Here is a 19,693-nt window from a genome sequence, read left to right as displayed (position 1 = left end):
GAAGGAAGGAAGGAGGTTTTATTTCTTGTGCAAACAAGGACACTTGGTACAAGATCTCGCCCTCTCTCTTCACTTCACACTCTTTCAATCACACCCATCCTTTTACTACTTCTTGAATGTCCCTGTCTTTGATCTGTCTTAGAGGTTCTGAATGCCCAGAACATCCTGAACATTCTTTCAGACATTGGTGTAAAAGTCTCTTCTGGGAGGGCCTATCCAGCACCCTGATTTAGGAGACTTGAACCCTTTTCATAAGTCTTTCTCAAAATGAGAGCTGCTATATCTGCATTCACACTTGGCTTTTGTATTTGTATCTATCTCTAGTAGCCTGGTATCAAGAAGCTGTGCTGCAATCCTAAAAGCACAAGGTTTGAGTAGCTGCTCCATGGAAGAACAGACTATCTCCTTCCATGCGATTAACTGCCTCTGAAAACCCATAAGAGGATCAGCTATGGGTGGGTTCTGACTTGATAACACACAACAAAAACTCTTATCTTTTTTTAAGCTGCACAAAGTAAGGTTCAAGTCTATTTTATTCACCACCCTATAATTTCTTTCTGAGTGATACTCATTAAGCATCTGCTGGGTTAATCAAATGAAACCAACCTCTTGCAATATACTCTTCAGCCATGCTTTATCCCATCTGAGCTTATACACGGTGTTGCTAAAGTCCTAATCCATCCTTTTCCACATGTTGGGAATTTTTGGAAGCAATATTTTAAATTGGAGTTTGAACTCACCACGCCATTTGCTCTCACAATGGGTGCTTTCAAATCAGGAAAAACATTCTGCAAGTACCATTTGAAGCTTTTGCATTTCAGTTTCTTTCGAAGCTCCCTTTGCTGGGTGAGGTTTCCAACATCTAAACCTTGGTCAATGAGGTGGTCTCCGTGGCCATAGAAAAGCTCCTTGTAGTCATCAAGCCAGACCTCAGCCACACGTACCAAATTCCGCTCCACTGTTTTCATCCGGTCTTTGGGGAAGGAATATGGATTGTCATTTCTGAATATGTGGCCCACTCGGGAACAGGGAATAATCTCAATTTCACCACCACACATCCACACCTGGAACAATTGATAAAAAGCATCTATTATCAAATGATTGTCTACAAATTGGGCAAGTAATAAGGACAAAGAAAATACACCTGAAAACTTTGCCCTTCCTCTGCCTCTTTGAAGTCCAACCTGCAGCGTCTAAAACACTCTTTTCAGAAGAAATTGAGCTCAGCAGGGATCATTTATTTTACTATTGCTCTGGACTAGCTTGAAATTAGTGCAATTATTTATTTTCCTAATCTGTAGTGTGATATGTCAAGTGCGTTAATGGTTGGTTACCCAATGCGGACAGAGAGTGGGGTGGAGCTCCCCGATTAAAACAAGCTTGGAAGGAGGAGTGGCATCCACTTCCATAATAGCTTGCCTCTGGAAACCCTATGAACCTGGAGAGAGGATTAAAGACACATAAGCATTGAAGACTCTCCTACATAGGGTCGCTATGAGTGGCCTGCGACTCGGTGGCACTTAACAACAACAACAGCAATCTGTTTAGTGCCATCAAGCCGTAGATGACTGATAGTGACCCTATGAACGAAAGGCCTGACAGTTGTATAACTTCCATCTCTTCTCCAAGTTCATATAGTTTCCGAAGGCAAGCTATTTTGGAAGTGGGTGCCACTCTGGCTTCCAAACTTGTTTTAATCAGGGAGCTCCAGCAAACACTGTCCACTATAGGTAACCTGTTGGCATAGTGGATAGAAAGTTATGTTAACAAGCCAATAGTGTGTGATTTTAATCTGCGGTCATCAGGCCTGGTTTTAATTGTTTTTGGTCAAACACTCTTCTAAGAGGTATAGCATGGTTTGTCCATTTTCTGTACAGAGATGACTTGTGGTTGCTGTGATGCTAAACACAGTGACACTGATGTGTCAAATGTGATAATGGTTATCAGCTTCATAGTGAGGTTTTCAGATATTTTGCTGTAATTTTCTAAGTTGTTAATCAATGGTTGCAAATTACCCGCAGTCATATGTAATGCCCAAAGGAGCTACTATATTGGCAACACCTGACCCATGGTTGGTGTTTGCACTAGGCCACTGTTTGTACTACTGCCACTGATGTTAACCAAGATTAACTCACCCCTTACTGGATGTCCCCACTGATTCCAAGAGAAACAATTCCAGAGAGGTATTCTGTGTCAGACATGAATCCCAAAGTCTTTTACTCCAAATAAGAGTTATTTTCCCCAGAAACAGTATTGTGAAATTTAAAGAATTCTTATACATTTCAAGACAGTTATCAATTCTCCCTCATTGAACCAAGGATGAGAAAATATTAATCCAAAGATCTGAAAATTTCTGTGAAATTTCCTCCCAGATTTAGTCATATATTTGATCACATTACTTAAATAGAACCATTTAAATAGAATGGATCTTTAATTGTAAAGAGATTTAGAGAAATGCTTGGTGATACCTTGAATGAGAGTTCCATATTCTCTCCACCCCACACATCAAGCCCAGGGTCATATGTTCCAAGTTCAAAAAAGTATTGTTTATCTATAGAAAATAATCCACCTGCCATAACGGGGCACCTGGAAGGAAAAAGAAAAAGAGGTTTAATCTTGGACTTCATGGAATTCAACTTTTATAACATGACTTTCCTATACTATTGTGATGGAGTTTGGAGGCATTTCAGAATAGCTATGAAATGGAAGGGAGCGGTGATGTCTTAGTGGTAAAACTTGCACTGCCAAACCAAAGACATGTGATTCAAATCTACCAGCCTATATGTAGGAAAAATACAGGCAATCTCTTCTCATAGGATTTACAACCTCTGAAAAACCACCAGAGGGTCTGACATGACACCACCACACTAAATGAGGGGAGGTCTGGAATGAAGTGTCATAAATGCTAGCTAAGTGCTAAGTTTCTTGGTTTAGGCTAATAGATGATGATTGTTGTTATTATTAGGTGCCATCAAGTTGAGCACAACTCATAGAGACCTTATGAACAAAAGATCTGAGCCCTATTCTATCCTGCACAATTCTCACACTTCCTGACACACCAGAGCCCAATGCAGCAGTCATTGTATCAATCCACCTGGTTGAGGGTCTTCCTCTCCATCAACAACACTCCCCCCTTCCCAATATCATGTTCTTATCCAAGGAATAGCACCTCCTAGCAACATATCCAAAGTATGTGAGGTGAAGCTTCATCATTCTTGCCTCCTAAGAACACTTTAGTTACACCATCTCCAAAACATATTTGTTCATACTCTCTGCTGTCCATGGGATGTTCAGTGCTCTTCTCCAACACCACAGCTCAAAGGCATCAATTCTTCTTCTGTCATCCTTATTGCCCAGATCTCAGATGCATAAGTAGTGATTGGAAAGTCCATGGCTTGAATCAGACGCACCTTAGTCCTCAAAGTGACATTACTATTTCTCACTAATTTGGAAAGGTCCTTAACTACAGATTTTCCTAGTGCAATATGTATCCTTATTTCATGACTACTGGTACCAAGGGTGTTAATTGTGTATCCAATCAAGATGAAGCTGTTGACCGTTTCAAACTCCTCTCCATCTGTTTTCCTGACATTGAGATGCAATCCATATAGAAGGCTACATTCCTTGATCTTCTGCAACAAGTGCTTCAAGTCCTGCTCACTTTCAGCAAGCAAGGTTGTGTCATCTGCATAACACAGGTTATTGATGAGTCTCTCTCCAATCCTGATGCCACATTCTCTCTTATAGAGTCCAGCTTCTTGGATAATTTGCTCAGCATAAAGATTGAATAGGTATGGAGAGAGAATACAACCCTGGAACAATCCCTTCCCAAATCCAAACCATGCAGTGCTCCCCTGCTCTGTTCACCCAACAGTCTCTTGGTCCAGTTATAGGCGCCTCCTGACCACAGTCAAGTGCTCTGGGATTCCCATTCTTCTCAATGACAGACCATGATTAGGTTCGGCAAAGTTAGGACCTGGAGCTGTCCTTTACATTCTGAAACAAAAGTTGTTTTTTAGCATTTTTATGGTGTAAAATAAGTGCCAGGCACTGTTTTAACTATTTAATATGTACTAGGGCAGACTTTATAGTAATCTTTTCTAGTATTATTATAATTAAATTGCAACCCAGAGAAAGTAAGAAACTTGCCCAAGGTCACAGACTTGTATTTTGTTTTTGTAGAGTTCACATGTACCCTGGACTGGCTATTTAGTTAATGAGACCTTCAATCACTCCACTTCACTGCCTCTCAACCATCGTCAAAATGTTAGTGCTCTTGATCTCGTTTAACTCATGAAACAACCTAAAGGGTAGGTAGCTATTTCATTGAATTTTAATGTAAATGATTTCATTAGTCTCCACATTGGTTTTAATGTAAGGAAACGGAGTCCTAGATAGGTAAAGGTTGAGCTTAACCCTGCTACTAAGCTGTAGAGTTGAGATTCAAACCCAGAGAGTCAGACCTTCGGGCTTTCATGAATATTACTGAAACGAGATTTTTGTCAGCAGTTAAAAATGGCCTTAACCACTTTCCATAGTGAGCGAGAGAATGATTTTTGTGAAGGGTACACAAAATACAGGATAAAGTAATTCTTGTCCAAATTCACCCCTGTCTCATTCGTGCATGTAGTCTATCAGCACTCCTTAGACACCGTTGCCAGGCTAACTGGAGAGCAATGGTGACTACAGCCTGACCTCAACCTCCATACTGACTCGCTGTAGGAAAACGGGAAGGAAGCATAGCTTCTGCAGGTGTGGAATTAAGAGCGTGTTAGAGTCAGGCAAATGTGTGTTTAAAAGACAAGTTCTTTCATTAGCTGCGAAGTCTTGGAAAAATTACTTAACTCTCTTAAGTTTCAATTGCCACAACTCCATAAGGGTGCTATTCCTCATCCTTCTCCTAGGGTTATTGAAATGCTTATATGATTGGCACTTAAATGGTAGTACTCCCACTTCACTCCCCCGAGGTATCAATTCTGAAAGTAGCGCTTCTGCTAAGGAGAGAAGCATGATTTATTGAAGGGTAAATTCAAGGGAAAAGTGCTGCAATTCACACAGTCTGGCCTCTGGCTTTCTCTGGGGACTCGTGAGCTTGCGTCTGCGCTGGTTCTTTCTCCAACAGCGGAAGCACCTGGATTCCCACTGCTCCGCCTGTGGCTGGTTTAGCACCTTTGCGGCTCTTGGCTTTGAGAAAAGAAAGAAACCCATCATTCTTCTTTTTCTTCATGTCAAAAGTATCTCTTAATTGATTCACAGAAATTGGCACCTCTCCCATGGATTGAATATTTCTATTACAATTATTTATGTTTACTTTAACATGATATATGGTATAGTATTTATGCAACACATATAACAATTACTCTGTGCTTCTTTTTTTATTTTTATTTTATTATTTTGTGTGTGTCTGTACCGTCAAATCAGATCCGACAGGTACAGGAGGAGATTGCCCCTCCTTTTCTGGCAGAGCATCTGATGGATTCGAACTTCGCATCTCTGGGATTGCAGTACAGCTTCTTGCCACTAGGCCACCAGAGCTCCCCTCACTCCTAACTAAAAGATCAGCACTTCAAACCTCCCAACTGCCCCATGGAAGAAAAGGCTTAAATATCACTTTCCCATACAGATTGTTGTTGTGTACTGTGGGCTTGGAACAGATTCACAGGTGACCCTCCAGTGGGTTTTCAGAGACTATAAAACGCAACAAGAGGAGATTGGCCGTACTTCCCTCTGCAGAGGTAGATTTGAACTACGTACCTTAGGGTTAGTAGTGCAACATCTTACAACTAAATCACCATGCTAGAAAACACTACAGGGCAGCTGAACTCTATTCTAGAGGTTCACCATGAGTTGGAATCAAACACAACAAAGACAAAAACAAACTCAGGATGAACAGGAACAGTGCTTATAAATGTCTCTAGACTTAAGACAGAAAAAGCCACAGCTGACCATTTAAGATACATGGTTCAGAATAGAACAGATAATATATCAGAAAACTTTTGTTTTCTTTTGGCATCTATGGCTAGAACTATAGTCCTTGATATTACAGATTGGCAGGATACTGTTTGTATTGTGGAATTGCTTTCTGTGCTTGGAAAAATGAAAAGGAAAAACAAAACAAAACACCCAACAAAAACTAAAAACCAAAAAACCAAATCCCATGATAGTTAATCTTGAATTTCACACACTTACCTTATTACATCAGTTTCTTTAATTCCATTTTTGGCAACGACATCTGGAGGAATTGTTCTCCATCCAAAGTTCATGGGCCACACAAAGATGCCTCTTTGAAAGTTGTCCACTGTCATGTAACTAAGCCAGGGAAGCAAACAAAAGTGCTGTCTGGAATTACATACATCTTTGAATTCTTCATCAACCCACACCAAATCTTGTTAAAATACTAAAATGGGTCCTTATAGAAGTTATTTTAGAGTATCACAAAGTTTTTAATAATAACTAAAAGTTTATTAGTATAATCAGCTTGTTTGTAATTGCTATTTGCTCTGGTCCTTTGTGTGGAAAGGGAAAACCACAACACACATAATAATTTAATAGCAAATATATGCTCCAAATAAAAAGAACAACTTAATATGCTGTTGTTTTTGTTGTTATATGTCTTCAAGTCACTTGTGACTCATTGTAACCCTATTGACAACAGCTCTGAACCCTGCTCTATCTTGAACCAACCTCATTGTCTTTGACATAACTACCCTCAATACCCCAGCCACTGAGTCAATGCATTTCATCCAGGGTCTTCCTCTTTTGCACAGTCCCTCCTTGTAATATGCCCAAAGTATGTCAAACAATGCTTCAAAATCCTTGCCTTCAAGGAGCAGTCTCTAGACTGACATTGTTGCTCTTCAATATTCTGGAGAGGTTCTTGACAGCAGATTCTCTCAATCCAATTTTTTTTTTTTTTTTTTTTTTGCGTGCATTAGACAATTTATTGCCGCAAAGAGCAATTTGTCTTTTGATTTCCTATCTACAGGTACCAAAAGTGTTGCTCGTGGAACTAAGTAAGCTGAAGCTCTTCTCTTCACTGTCTATCATGATGCTGCCAATTGGCCCCATGATGAGAATCTTTGTCTTCTTGATGTTGAACTTCAATCCATATTGAAGGCTGTAGTCCTTGACTTTCTGCAGCAAATGCCCCAGGTACTCCTGAGTTTCAGCAAGCAAGGTTGTATCATCTGCATAATGCAGATTGTTCTTGAGTCTTCCTCCAGTCTTGATGCCACATTTCTCCTCATAAAGCCCAGCCTCGCAGATTATGTGTTCCACATATAGCTTGAAAAGGTATGGAGATGGGATGCATCCTGGCAAACACATTTCCTGATATTGAATCATGCAGTGTTTCCTTGCTCTGTTCTGATAACTCCCTCCAGGTCCTAGTATAAGTTTTATATAAGCCAAAGAGGAGTAAATAGATGACTTCTATATACTATTGCAATCAGAAATTGATTCAACAAGTAACCAAGGTGCATTAACAATAATGGATGACTGGAAAGCAAAATTGGAACTAAGGAAGTAGGATTGGTAGTCAGAAATGTTGACTCAGTGACCAAAATGAGGTTGAAGAGAGAATGATAGAATTCTGTAAAATCAATGAATTATTCACTGAAAATACTTTTTCTAAGAAACACAGATGGTGACTACACACATGGACCTCACCTGAAAGCCTACACAAGAATTAGAATGATTACATATGTGGGAAAAATTGTTTAAGAAGCTCAATATCAGCTGTGAAAAATAGTCCAGGTGCTGATTATAAATCAGATCATCACCTACTTGTATGCAAGTTCAAACTGAAGCTAAAGAAAATCAAATACACAAGAATCAAAATTTGAACTTGAGTTTATCCCTCCTGAATTTAAAGACCATCTCAAAACAAGTTTGAGGCTATGAATACTAATGAGTGAAGACCAGGTAAACTGTGGAAAGATATAAAGAATATCATCCATGAAGAATGCAAAAGGTCATTACAAAGATGGAGGAAGAAGAAAAGGCCAAAATGGTTGCCAGAAGAGACTCTGAATATTGCAGCAGAGTGCCAAGAAGCCAAAGCACAGCGAAAAAAGAAAGATGTTAAGGAGCTGAACAGAGTATTTCAAATGGCACCATGGGAAGACAAAGCTAAGAATTATACGGAAATGTACAAAGAGCTGGAGTTTGGAAATCAAAAGTGATGAACTGGCTCTGCATTTCTTAAGCTGAAGGAAACGAAGAAAAAATTCAAGCCTCCAGTTGGGGTGAATGTTGAAAGACCCAGGAAGCACCAAAAGAAGATGGAAGGGATTAGGGAAGTCTGATGCTGAACCATGCCTTCTGCTGCCACATTGGTCTGTTTCATTTCACAGATGAGGGAGTACTTTGTGCTATTCCCTCCCCATCCTCCCTCCCCACCAGTTCCCAGGATGGGGCAGAGCCCTGTAGAGGGATCAACCCACCCCCCTGGACTATATCCCCATATCCCCCTTATATCTCTTTAAAGGATATCTCCAATATCCAAAATCCTGTCGAGACATCACCTGCAACTAGTACAAGAACACGATCAAGGACCTGCGACTGAAATGTCTCATAGAGTAGAAAAGAGAGGTACTTTGGCCTTGAACACTGCTGTCTATCTACATCATGTGGGATTTATTAAGTTCAAGAAGAGTTCATGTGATTCAGTCTGAAAAATTATGTACATGCACTTTATGAACTTTGTATGTAAACCAGTAAAAAAAGGAGAAAAAAAAAAGTCAGGTAGAGACATGGTTTCTAGAGGACAATAGTCATCCTGCATCGGGAAAACAAGAGGTAAGCACCGATATACAAGTCCTTCACATAACATTGCCACACTCTGGGAAATTATATAGTTACAACAACATAATATCTACTAAGAAAAGACTCGCATAACGTCAAGAAAGCAGCAGTCAACATGAAAAAACAAAATAACCCTTATACAAAGCAGACCAAATGAATACCCCAGATAGAAAAACTGATAAATACATGAATGTCCAGTTATTTGAACAGATACAGAAGAAGATGCAAGTGATGGAAGAAGCAATGGAAGCCATTAAGAGAGTAAATACCCCAGAGACAGTGATCTAGAAGAAATATATTGATGAAGAGTAACTTGAACAGCTATGGAAGAAAATGTAAAAGATGGAAGAAAGAATTTATAATATAGATAAAGAGATACAATAAATTATAAAATCATCACAAGACAGAGAGGCTACAGCCAACACAGTAATGGAAATAACAGAAAAGCATGAAAATGCAATCTAGAATATTAAGACAAAAACAGCAGAAATGTCCAACACACTGGTGGGACAAAAACTAGAATTGATGGATGGAACAGATAGTCAGTGACCTGGAAGACTAGAGTCTCAATGGAAACATAGAATAAAAATCAGAGATGAGGTCTAAAGAAAATTAAGAAAACATTAGAATCATGTGGAAAGACATCAAAAGGAACAGCATACATATGATTGGAATTTCAGATTGTGAGAGGGACAGGGAAATCACTGAGAAAATTTTAAAAGAAATCCTAGAGAAAAACTTCCCAGCCATTATGAAGAATAGGAAAATCTACATTCAAGATTGGACCCAAAAAGAAAAATATCAAGACATATCATAGTCAAATTCTCCACATTAAAAGTTTAGGATAGAATACTAAGAGAAGCACAAGAAAAACCAGTTATCTACAAAGGGAAACAATTAGACTATGTTCTTATTTCTCAGTGGAAATCATGCAAGCTAGAAGATAATGGGATGACATATACAGAAAACGGAAAGAAAACAATTGTCCCGCAAGGATCTTATATCCAGAAAAGCTCTCCATCAAATATGAAGGAGAAATTAGGTCCTGTGCAGAAAAGAAGAACCTTAAGGAATATGTGAAAACAAGACCAAACTAAAAGAAATTTTAAGTGCAGTGTTTCACACAGAGATGCCAAAGGAAAGTACATATGCCATAGTAACCAGAAACAATAGAAAAAGAAAGACAGTATAATGGGAATGGTAAAATCTGGCCTGACAATAATCACACTTAATGTGCACCAATTAAGAGAAAAAGAGTAGGAGAATGGATTAAAAAACAAGCCCATCAATATGTTGCCTACAAGAGACACACCTAAAAAAAAGAAGAAAAAGACAGACTCAAAATCAAAGGTTGGGAAAAAATATACCAAACAAATAACATCCTCAAAAAAGCAGGAGTGGCAATAATAATGTCTGATAAAATAAGACGTCAGAATGAAAAACACCATAAAAGCGAACGAAGAATAGTATATACTGATGAAAGACATAATAGAGCATGAAGATATAACCTTGGTCAGCATTTACACACTAAATGATAGACCTGCAAGATACATAAAACAATGGTTAACAGAATTGAAGAAAGAAATATAACACTAAAATAACAGTAGGAGACTTCAACACACCACTATCACCAAAGGATAGGTCAATTCAAAAGAAATTTCACAAAGGTGCATAAAATCTAACCTATACAATCATCTAACTTGACCTTGTGGATATATTTGGTACTTTACCCAACAAAAACTAAGTTCACTTTCTTCTTAAGAGCACAGTGCACATCCCCCAGAAGCAATAGCATATTAAGACACAAAGCAAGCCTCAACAAAATAAATAACATGTGGAAACTGAATAACTCTCTGAGAGAACACCATTGGGTTCTAAAAGAAATAAAGAATGAAATTAAATGTTCCTTGAAACAAATAAAAATGAAAATACAACATACCAAAACCTCTGTGGTACAGCTAAGGTAGCTCTCAGGGGACAGTTCATAGCTATAGGCATACACATAAAAAAGGAAGAAAGAAGAAAAATCAATTATCTAACTCAACACCTAATTAGGGACACAAAAGACCTCTACAAAGAAAACTATAGAACATTTCTGCATGACACACTAAAAGCCCTATATAAATGGAAAAATGTTCCCTGTTCATGGATAGGAAGATTCAATATTGTGAAAATGGCAATCTTACCAAAAGCAATCTACATGTTCAATGCAATCCTAATACAGACACCATACTCATTTTTCAAGGAAATTGAAAGGGAAATTGTCAAGTTTATTTGGAGAGGAAAAAGGCTTCAAAAAAGCAAAGCACTTCTGAAAAACAAAAATTAAGTGAGAGGCATAGCATCCCCTGACCTCAAAACCTACTACACAGTGGTCATAATCAAAATAGCACGGTACCAGTACAACAACAGAAACATAGACCAATGAAACAGAATTGAGAACCCAGAAAAGAACCCAGCTATTTATGGTCAACTGATGTGCAATAAGGAAATAAAACCTGTCAAATGGGGAAATGACAACTTCTTCAACAAATGGGGCTAGAAAAACTGGACTGAAAGCTGAAACAGAATCCACATCTCACACTACACACAAAAATCAACTCAAGGTGGAACAGAGACCTGGGAGTAAAGCCCAAAACCATAAAGCTCATCAGAGACAAACTGGGATCAAGCATAGACAGCCTAGTGTATGGTATAAAAGAGACTGCCAAATACAGCCAGAAATGTACAGTCTGGAGAGGATAAAATTGATGAATGGAACCTTCTAAAGATTAAACCCTGTGCACATCAAAGACATTTTCCAACGGGGTGAAAAGAAAACCTACTGACTGGGAACAAACATTAGGCAATACCATATAAAAAATTTACAGGGCCTCCACAAGTAAGAGACTGATCACACAATTACAAATGGGCAAAAGACATGGAAAGACTTTTTCAAGAGGAAGATATTCAGATGGCCAACAGATACATGATGAAAAGCTCAAAGTCACTGGCAATAAGAGAGATGCAAAGCAAAACAATAATGAGATACTATTTCACTCCAGTAACAGGACAGCAAGTAATAAACGTTAGAGAGGATGTGGAGATTGTTGGTGGGATTATAAAATGGTACAACCATTCTAGAAGACTGTTTGATGTTTCCTCAAAAAGTTGAACATAGAAATATGACATAACTATTCCACTGCTTGTAAAATATACCAAGAAAAAGAGAACAGAGGCACAAACAAAGACTTGTTGTTGTTGTTTGTTTTTGTTTTTACAAAGACTTGTACACCAATGTTCATAGCAGCATTATTCACCATCACAGGAACATGAAAACAGCCCAAAATGTCCACACACAACTGACTGGATTGAGAAATTATGGTATATTCACATGATGGGATACTATGAAGCACGCAGGAGCCATGATTTTGTAAATCGTTACCTAACTTGAGAGGGACTGGAAAAAATTATGCTAAGTGAACTAACTCAGTCCCATAAGGACAAATACTGCGTAAGACCATTATTATAGAAGGACAAATGCTGTATAAGACTATTATTATAGAAATAGACAACTAGTAAAATCTGTATGAGTATCTAAGTGGTGGAGGGTGGGAGCAGAGGTGTGAGGATGAGAGAGTAATCACAGGGTCACACAATTTGATGAGGAGAGGAAGGATTGGATTAGGGTAATGGGTAAGATCTGGTGTAAAAAACAATGTATACAAACTGCAAGTAAACCAGCATAAAATAAAAATTTTATATTAAGAAAAGGCAACATTTATTCAGGAATCACCCTGAAAGCAAGTAGAGATAAGAAAAAAAGATGAAAGAAAGCAGGAAACTGAATGATGAAGTGAGAAGAGAGCTGTTCATTGTTGTTATGTTGTTGTTGTTGATTGCCTTCCAGTTGAGTATGACTCATAGCGACCCTATGAACAAAAGGCCTGAAGCCCCTCTACAACTATTAACATTTATCAAAGTTCATAGAGTTTCGGGAGGCATGTTATTTAGGAACTGGATGCCACATTGCAATTAATGACATGTAGCAAAATATATATAAATTTTTGAATGGGAAATTAATTTTCTCTATAGACTTTTACCCAAAAGTCAATAAAAGTTAATTAAGATTAAAAGAGATGAAAAGAGTAATAGAGTTATTATACCAAAAAGAATTGGTTGACACAGAAGAATTTCATGAATCAGCATATTATCAAGAGCCTTTGATGATGAAGGAGACATTACCGATTGCTCTAAAGGATGTGACAGAAAAATAAAGTCCTAGGAATTGACAACATACCAGTTGACACATTTCAACAGATGCTGCTCTAGACACGCTCACTAAGTCATGCCAAGAAATTTAGAGGGACAACAACATGGCCAACTGACTGGTAGAGATCCATATTTGTTCTCATTCCAAAAACAGGTGACCTGACAGAGTGTGGAAATTATTGAACAATATAATTAATACCACAGGTAAGCAAGATCCTGCTGAAAAGTATCCAAAACTGACTGGAACAGCGCATCAACAGAGAACTTCCAGAAGTGCAGGTTGGGTTAAGAAGAGGCCATGGTGATAAGGATATTAGAGCAAATGTTAGATGGATCTTAGCTGAAAGCAGAGAATACCAGAGGAATATCTATCTGTTTCACTGACTATGCAATGGGATTTGATTGTAGATAACAATAAAAATGTGGCTAACTCTGATAAGAATGGAAATTTCAGAACCCTTGATTGTGCTATGTGACACCTATACTTGGACCAAGAAAATATTTTTTTTTTATTTCATTGAATATAAAATGTAAAGAATTAGACAATGTGGCATTGGAAATGTTAGTGTTTAGGATTAAAAATTTATGGTGACCAAATAAACCATTTGCTCAATGCACCAAATCTCCTCCTGAGAAGTTTTTGAAATGCAGTTGGGATAGACTTAAGTTCATATTTCAGCTTTCATGGAATTGTTTAAATTTTTTTCAGCTTTGACAAGAATTTGCTCATATTACTAGAAGAGACTGTTTCTTGGAAAAGGATATCATGCTTAGAGAGTTGGAAGGCCAGCGAAAGGGAGTTAAGACCCCCAACAAGATGGATTGACACAGTGACAGCAGCAGTGGATCCAAGTGAATCAGAGATGATGAGGATTGGTACAATATAGAACCGGATTCAGGTCTGTAGTTCATAGGTCACTATTTACAATGAATGCAGATGTCAGAAGAATTGATGCCTTTGAACTGTGGGGTTGGAGAAGAATGCTGAATATCTCACGGACTGCCAAAAAACCAAACATATATATCTTAAGGAAGGTGTAGGCAGAGTACTTCTTGGATACAAAGATGATGAAGCATCATCTCACACACTCTGGGCAGGTTGCTAGGCGAGGTTATTCCTTGGAGGGGGACATCATGCTTGGAAAGGTGGAGGGATGGTGAAGGAGAGGAAGACCCTCAACCAGGTGGATTGACACAGTGAGTGTAGCAATGGACTTGAGTGTTTCAGAAACACTCAAGGATGGCCTAGCAACAACAACAACAACAATAACAACAATGAGCTGTACTCAATTCAATGACCTATAGCAACAACAAAAACAACTGGTGTTGTTTCCAGCCTTGCTTGGAACACTGATATTGAGTGTTTTCATTGACTCAACTCTTCACACAGATGTAGTCAATCTGATGCCTGTGTAGTTCGTAAGGTGAGATTAATGCATACAGTTAGTTTCCTTTAATGGTTTTTAAAGGGATTTTAATGAACAAATAAATCAGTGACTGTACAAAAATTCTGTCAATCAATTTCTGGCCTAATTTCTATTACCAAGGCAATATTTTTCAAATACTAGGCCCCCTTCTTTGATTTCAACTTTTGTATTTCAATCACTAATTTTATTAATGCATCTGAACTGCATAGTCAATCAATTCCACACTTCAAAAGATTGTAGAAAAGATTTAATTTCCTTATCCTTTACTTTAGTGGTTGGTGAGTATATATGAATAATGTTGCTGCTGTTACGTGTCATCAATTGCCTGTGACTCATAGTGAACCTACGTATATACAATAGCTCTGAACCTGGCCCTATTCTGAGCCAGTCTCACTGTTTCTAACACACCTACCCCCATTACCCTAGTTACTGAGTTAATTAGGACAGTTGGGATAGACATAAGGTCAAGACTTAAGGGGTTTTTCACTCCTACACTGTCCTTCCACCCTTCCATGCATGATGTCCTTCTCCAAGGACTGGTTCTTTTTGACAACATACCCCAAATATATGAGACAGAGCTTCAAAATGCTTGCCTATCAGGAGCAGCTTTATTTTACCTTCTCCAGGAAAGACTTGTTTGTTCTCTTGGCAGTCCATAGTTTATTCAATACTTTTCTCTCGCACCACAACTCAAGCACATTGATTCTTCATCTATCGAGAAAACTTGTGTCATTTGCATAAGTCATTGTCCAGCTCTCTGAAACATAGGAAGTAATGGCGATGACTGTAGCTTTTATCAGGTGCACAGTAGTCTCTAGAATGACATTATGGTTTTTTAGAACATTGGCAAAATCCTTGATATCAGATTTTCCTAATGCAGCTCATCTTTTGATTTTCTAACTATTTTTGCCAAGTATGTTAATTGTGGAGCCAAACAAGGTGAAATTTTTCTCAATCTCTTCTTCATTTATCATGTTACTGTCAATTGGCCTAGAGGTGAAAATTCTTTTCTTCTTGATGTTGAGCTTCCATCCATATTGAAACTCCAGTACTTTACCTTCTGCAGAAAACACTTCAGGCTCTCCTCAGCTTTGGCAAGAAAAGTTGTGTCTTCTTCAAATCCTGAAGTCATATTCCTCCTCATAATGTTCACCCTCCCAAATGATCTCTTCTGCATATAAATAGAAAAGCTATGCTTACAAGACACATTCTTGAGGCACTCTTTTCATGATTTTGAACCACATAGTGTCTCCTTTCCTCTGTCTGATGACTGCTTCCAGGTCCAAGTATAGATTTCGCATGAGCACAATTAAGTGTTCTGGAATTCCCATTCTTCTCAAGATTAGTCACAGTTCGTTTTGATTCTTACACTCAAATGCCTTTGCATAGTCAATGAAACATAGGAAAGTTGTGTGTCAAGGTTGTATCCTTTCTCCATGCCTAGTCAGTCTGCATGCTGAACAAATAATTTAAGAAGATGGACTTTAGAAGGAAGAACATAGAATTACAATTGGAAGAAAATTCATCAACAACTTGTGCATACTAATGGCATCTTGTTTGCAGAAGGTGAAGAAGTCTTGAAGCACTTACTACAGAGGATCAAAGACTACCTAGCCTTCAATATGGGTTGCATATCAACACCAAGATTTGATAAGAGAAAATGTGACCCAAGAGAATGTGAGAACTATAGAATGATATCACACTAGCTATTGGTAAGAGATACAAATAGAAATAACAATGAGCTTTTATCTCATCCTAGCAACAATAGTAAAGTTTAACAGGACAGCAAACAACAAATGTTGGTGAGGATGTGGAGAGTTTGCCACTCTCATGCATTGCTGGTAAGAAAGTAAAATAGTACAATTATGATGGGAGGCGATCTGACATTTCCTCAAAAAGTTGAAAATAGAAATCCAATTTGATCTAATCATTCCACTCCTAGAAATATATACCCTAAGAAAAATCAGGGCTCAGACATAAATAGATTTATGTGGACCTAAGTTTACTGCAGTGTTATTCACAATAGCAACGAGATAGAAGCAGCTGAAGTGCCCATCAGCAAACAATGGATAGAAAAATTGTAGTATATTCACACAAGGAAATATTATCCTACATTAAAAAAATGTAGAACTCTTTAAATACAACCCAACATGGAAGAGTCTAGGATATTATGAAGCATGAAGTAATTCATTCACAAAGGGATAAAGTGGTACAAAAACTGTATTATAAAAATAGGATTATTTGGGGGAGAGAAACAGGAGAAGCAGGAATAGAATCAAGAGACATGGTACACTGTGATGAATTAGCAGGAGAAGAAGACAAACCTGCAACAAATGGATGAACAGAAAATATGTGTATTCAGTTAACAATCTGGAACAGACCAAGCCAAACTGATCAAATGCGGAGACGGAAGGAGAGAAAGAGAGGGGATGGAGAAGAAAAAAAGGAATAAGGGAAAGTTTACCCACAAATAGAAACAACTGGGAAGGACTTGCAGGAAGTGATGGGATGGGAGGGTGAATGGAGCAGAGACCAGTGAAGGTATGGGTATGGGAATGAGAAAGTAAAAGGATCATAAGATTTTGATGGGACATTGTAAATAATGACATTGTCCCTGTTCAGTGCTATCTAGTAGAGTATGACTCAACTAGAATAAAAAGAAGGAATAAAGAGAAAACACAAATTCTCAACATTGGACTGACAGGAAACATCATGATAGAGAAAAGGCTGACATTTTAAATTATTTAATTTTACTTGAATACATTCATGATAATAGTAGTCATTAAGATTAGGGTCACTCATACTACTGATTTTAATAAAAAAAGTTTAGGGTCACTACAATTTTCTAGGAATGGGAATATGCTCACCTACAAGTATCTTATAAATGTCCTTTTCATTTCCTCATATCCATATCATTACCTCATACCCCAACATTACCTCATGTCCTTATCATTGATGACTTCAATAACTGGACAGGCTACTTTCTTTCTGCTTAAGTAAACTCTTTCCAGGAGAGGTTCCAACCAACCAACATTGCATTCCACGTGAGAATCTAAGAATGTCAACACATCACCTAGAAAATGACAACAAAAACAAAACAAACCAAAAATCATTTGCAAATGCAATATAATAGGCGTGCGCCATTCATGTTCAAAGATGTTGAGAGTTCTTTCAGAAATTTGGTTGTTAAGACAGTAATATTTTCTTCTTAATTAATTTATAGTCCCTAGACTTTGCAGCATTCTTGTGGCATAGTGGATAAAGATTTGTGCTTCCAAACAAAGGTAGGCTGCTTGAACCAATCAGCTGTTCCACTGGAGAAAGATGGGTAAGTTCCTTCTATGTGCTTTACAACCTCTTTAAACCTTCTATAGTATAAGATAACAACAACTACAGACTTGGTGGCATCATATGTAATGCATCCACCTGAGGCTCATTGGTAGAGATTTAGATAATCTTCTCCTATAAAGATTTATATAATCAGAAACTTGATGGAGGGTTACTATGAGTTGGAATCAACTCTATGCCAATGGTTTGGCTTGGATAATTTTATTCTAAGAAGCCCTAGTGGTGTGGTACATAATGTATTGGTCTGACAACAGGGAGACCAGTGGCTATATCCTACCCTCAGTCAGTGTCAACCTCTGCATTATATGCTCAGCTAAAACTCACCCAGAATTCCGAATTTTGTTAAATTCTCAACAGGGTTCATGAGTAAAAGTAAAATAATTTGATGTAACCTTATCCATAACTGTGACTAAATCTAATTATCTAATAACTTATTCTTCTTATTGTTTATTGAGTGTATTTGTGTGTGTGTGTGTTGCAAATATATTTTTTTTAAAAAAAAACACAACAAAAATCACAAATGGGAACTTTGCACATAAATTTCACCTGATGGACTTCACAGGAAAGATGGACAGTTTGATTGTTCAAGTCTATAAGGTACTCCTTGGAAATCCAATGTACATTCATTATGAGTTATAATTGATTGGAAAGCAGTGAATTTGGTATATGTATTGACCTAATAGATAATAAGTTGCACTGCCATCCCAAAGGCAAGTGCTTCAAATGCACCAACGGCCCCATGAGAAAAAGATGAAAAATCTTCCTTGTAATTAACAAAAATTGGCTTGCATTTTTCTTTTATTCAGTGGGGTTTTTTTTACCATTTCTTTAACCTAATTTTTTTTATATTTATGTCACACCATGCACAAAAACACATGCATGGTATTTCTCTATCTATCTAAAGGGAGACAGGAGAGAGAGAGAATGTGTGTGTGTGTGTGTGTGTGTGTGTGTGTGTGTGTGTGTGTATGTGTGTTACTCAAGGAGCTCAGGTGGCCTAGTATTAAGAAGTTGTGCTGCCAACCAAAAGGCATGTGATTCGAACCACCAGCTGCTCCTTGAAAAGAATATGAACAATCTCCTCCTGTGCAATTTATTGCCTCTGAAAACCTGTTAACAGGTCAGGTGTAGATCAGTTCTGACTTGATGGTACACAACAACAAACACCATATGTGTATATATATAATCCAGACCATACTCTTTGCAATTACTTGCTATGCATAAGAAAGATGGGCAATGACTAGGGATGAGAGGAGAATTGATGCCTTTGAGCTGTGGTATTATTCAAAAGAATATAGAATAGAACGAGGTTCTAGAACAGCTAGGTTTGTCCTAGAGAGGATGAGACCAGGCTGCTCCTTGGAATCCAGGATTCTGAAGCTTTGTTTAAGATACTTTGGACATGTTGCAGGCGGGATCAATTTCTAGAGGGGATTTCATGCTTGGGAGGGTGGAGGGACAGTGCAAGAGAGGGAAACCCTCGATAAGATGGACTGATTCAGTGACTGGAGTAATGTGGATTAGTGTTATCAGAGACAGTAAAACTGGCACAGGATATAGCAAAGTTTAGGGCTGTTGTACATAGGGTTGCTATGAGTCACAGGGAACTCGACAGCACATAACAGCAGTTGTATATATATAACTCTTTATCCACATAAACTCACTCAATTCCTTATTGACAAGCTGGAATTGACTTGTAGTTGAGCCTCCAATCTCCAATGGGTTTTCCAATTCCTCCTAAAGAGATTGCTCATCTTTCTCCTGTGGAACTAGTTTTGATTCAAATCATAATCTCTGGATTAGTAGGACAACTCATTCTGGACCATGCTGCCATAACTCCACATAAATATATGTGTAAATAT

General features: G+C 38.0%; 1 protein-coding gene across 1 annotated transcript in view; it reads right to left on the bottom strand.

Annotated features, from left to right (window-relative positions):
- GALNT5 (UDP-N-acetyl-alpha-D-galactosamine:polypeptide N-acetylgalactosaminyltransferase 5 (GalNAc-T5)) overlaps positions 1 to 19,693 on the bottom strand; it is an 85,622-nt gene that overhangs the window by 17,517 nt on the left and 48,412 nt on the right. Inside the window, exons 4-7 of the mRNA XM_006880787.1 lie at positions 17,421 to 17,556; positions 6,190 to 6,309; positions 2,469 to 2,586; positions 741 to 1,064 (exon numbers count right to left, since the gene is read on the bottom strand). Of these exons, the coding sequence (XP_006880849.1) occupies positions 741 to 1,064; positions 2,469 to 2,586; positions 6,190 to 6,309; positions 17,421 to 17,556 (698 nt within the window). The remainder of the gene's footprint in view (positions 1 to 740; positions 1,065 to 2,468; positions 2,587 to 6,189; positions 6,310 to 17,420; positions 17,557 to 19,693) is intronic.

This window comes from Elephantulus edwardii, unplaced genomic scaffold (genome assembly GCF_000299155.1).
Source record: "Elephantulus edwardii isolate Elephantulus edwardi_28Jun2011 unplaced genomic scaffold, EleEdw1.0 scaffold00010, whole genome shotgun sequence".
NCBI classification, from domain to species: Eukaryota; Metazoa; Chordata; class Mammalia; order Macroscelidea; family Macroscelididae; genus Elephantulus; species Elephantulus edwardii.
This window is presented reverse-complemented; position numbering and strand designations above follow the sequence as displayed.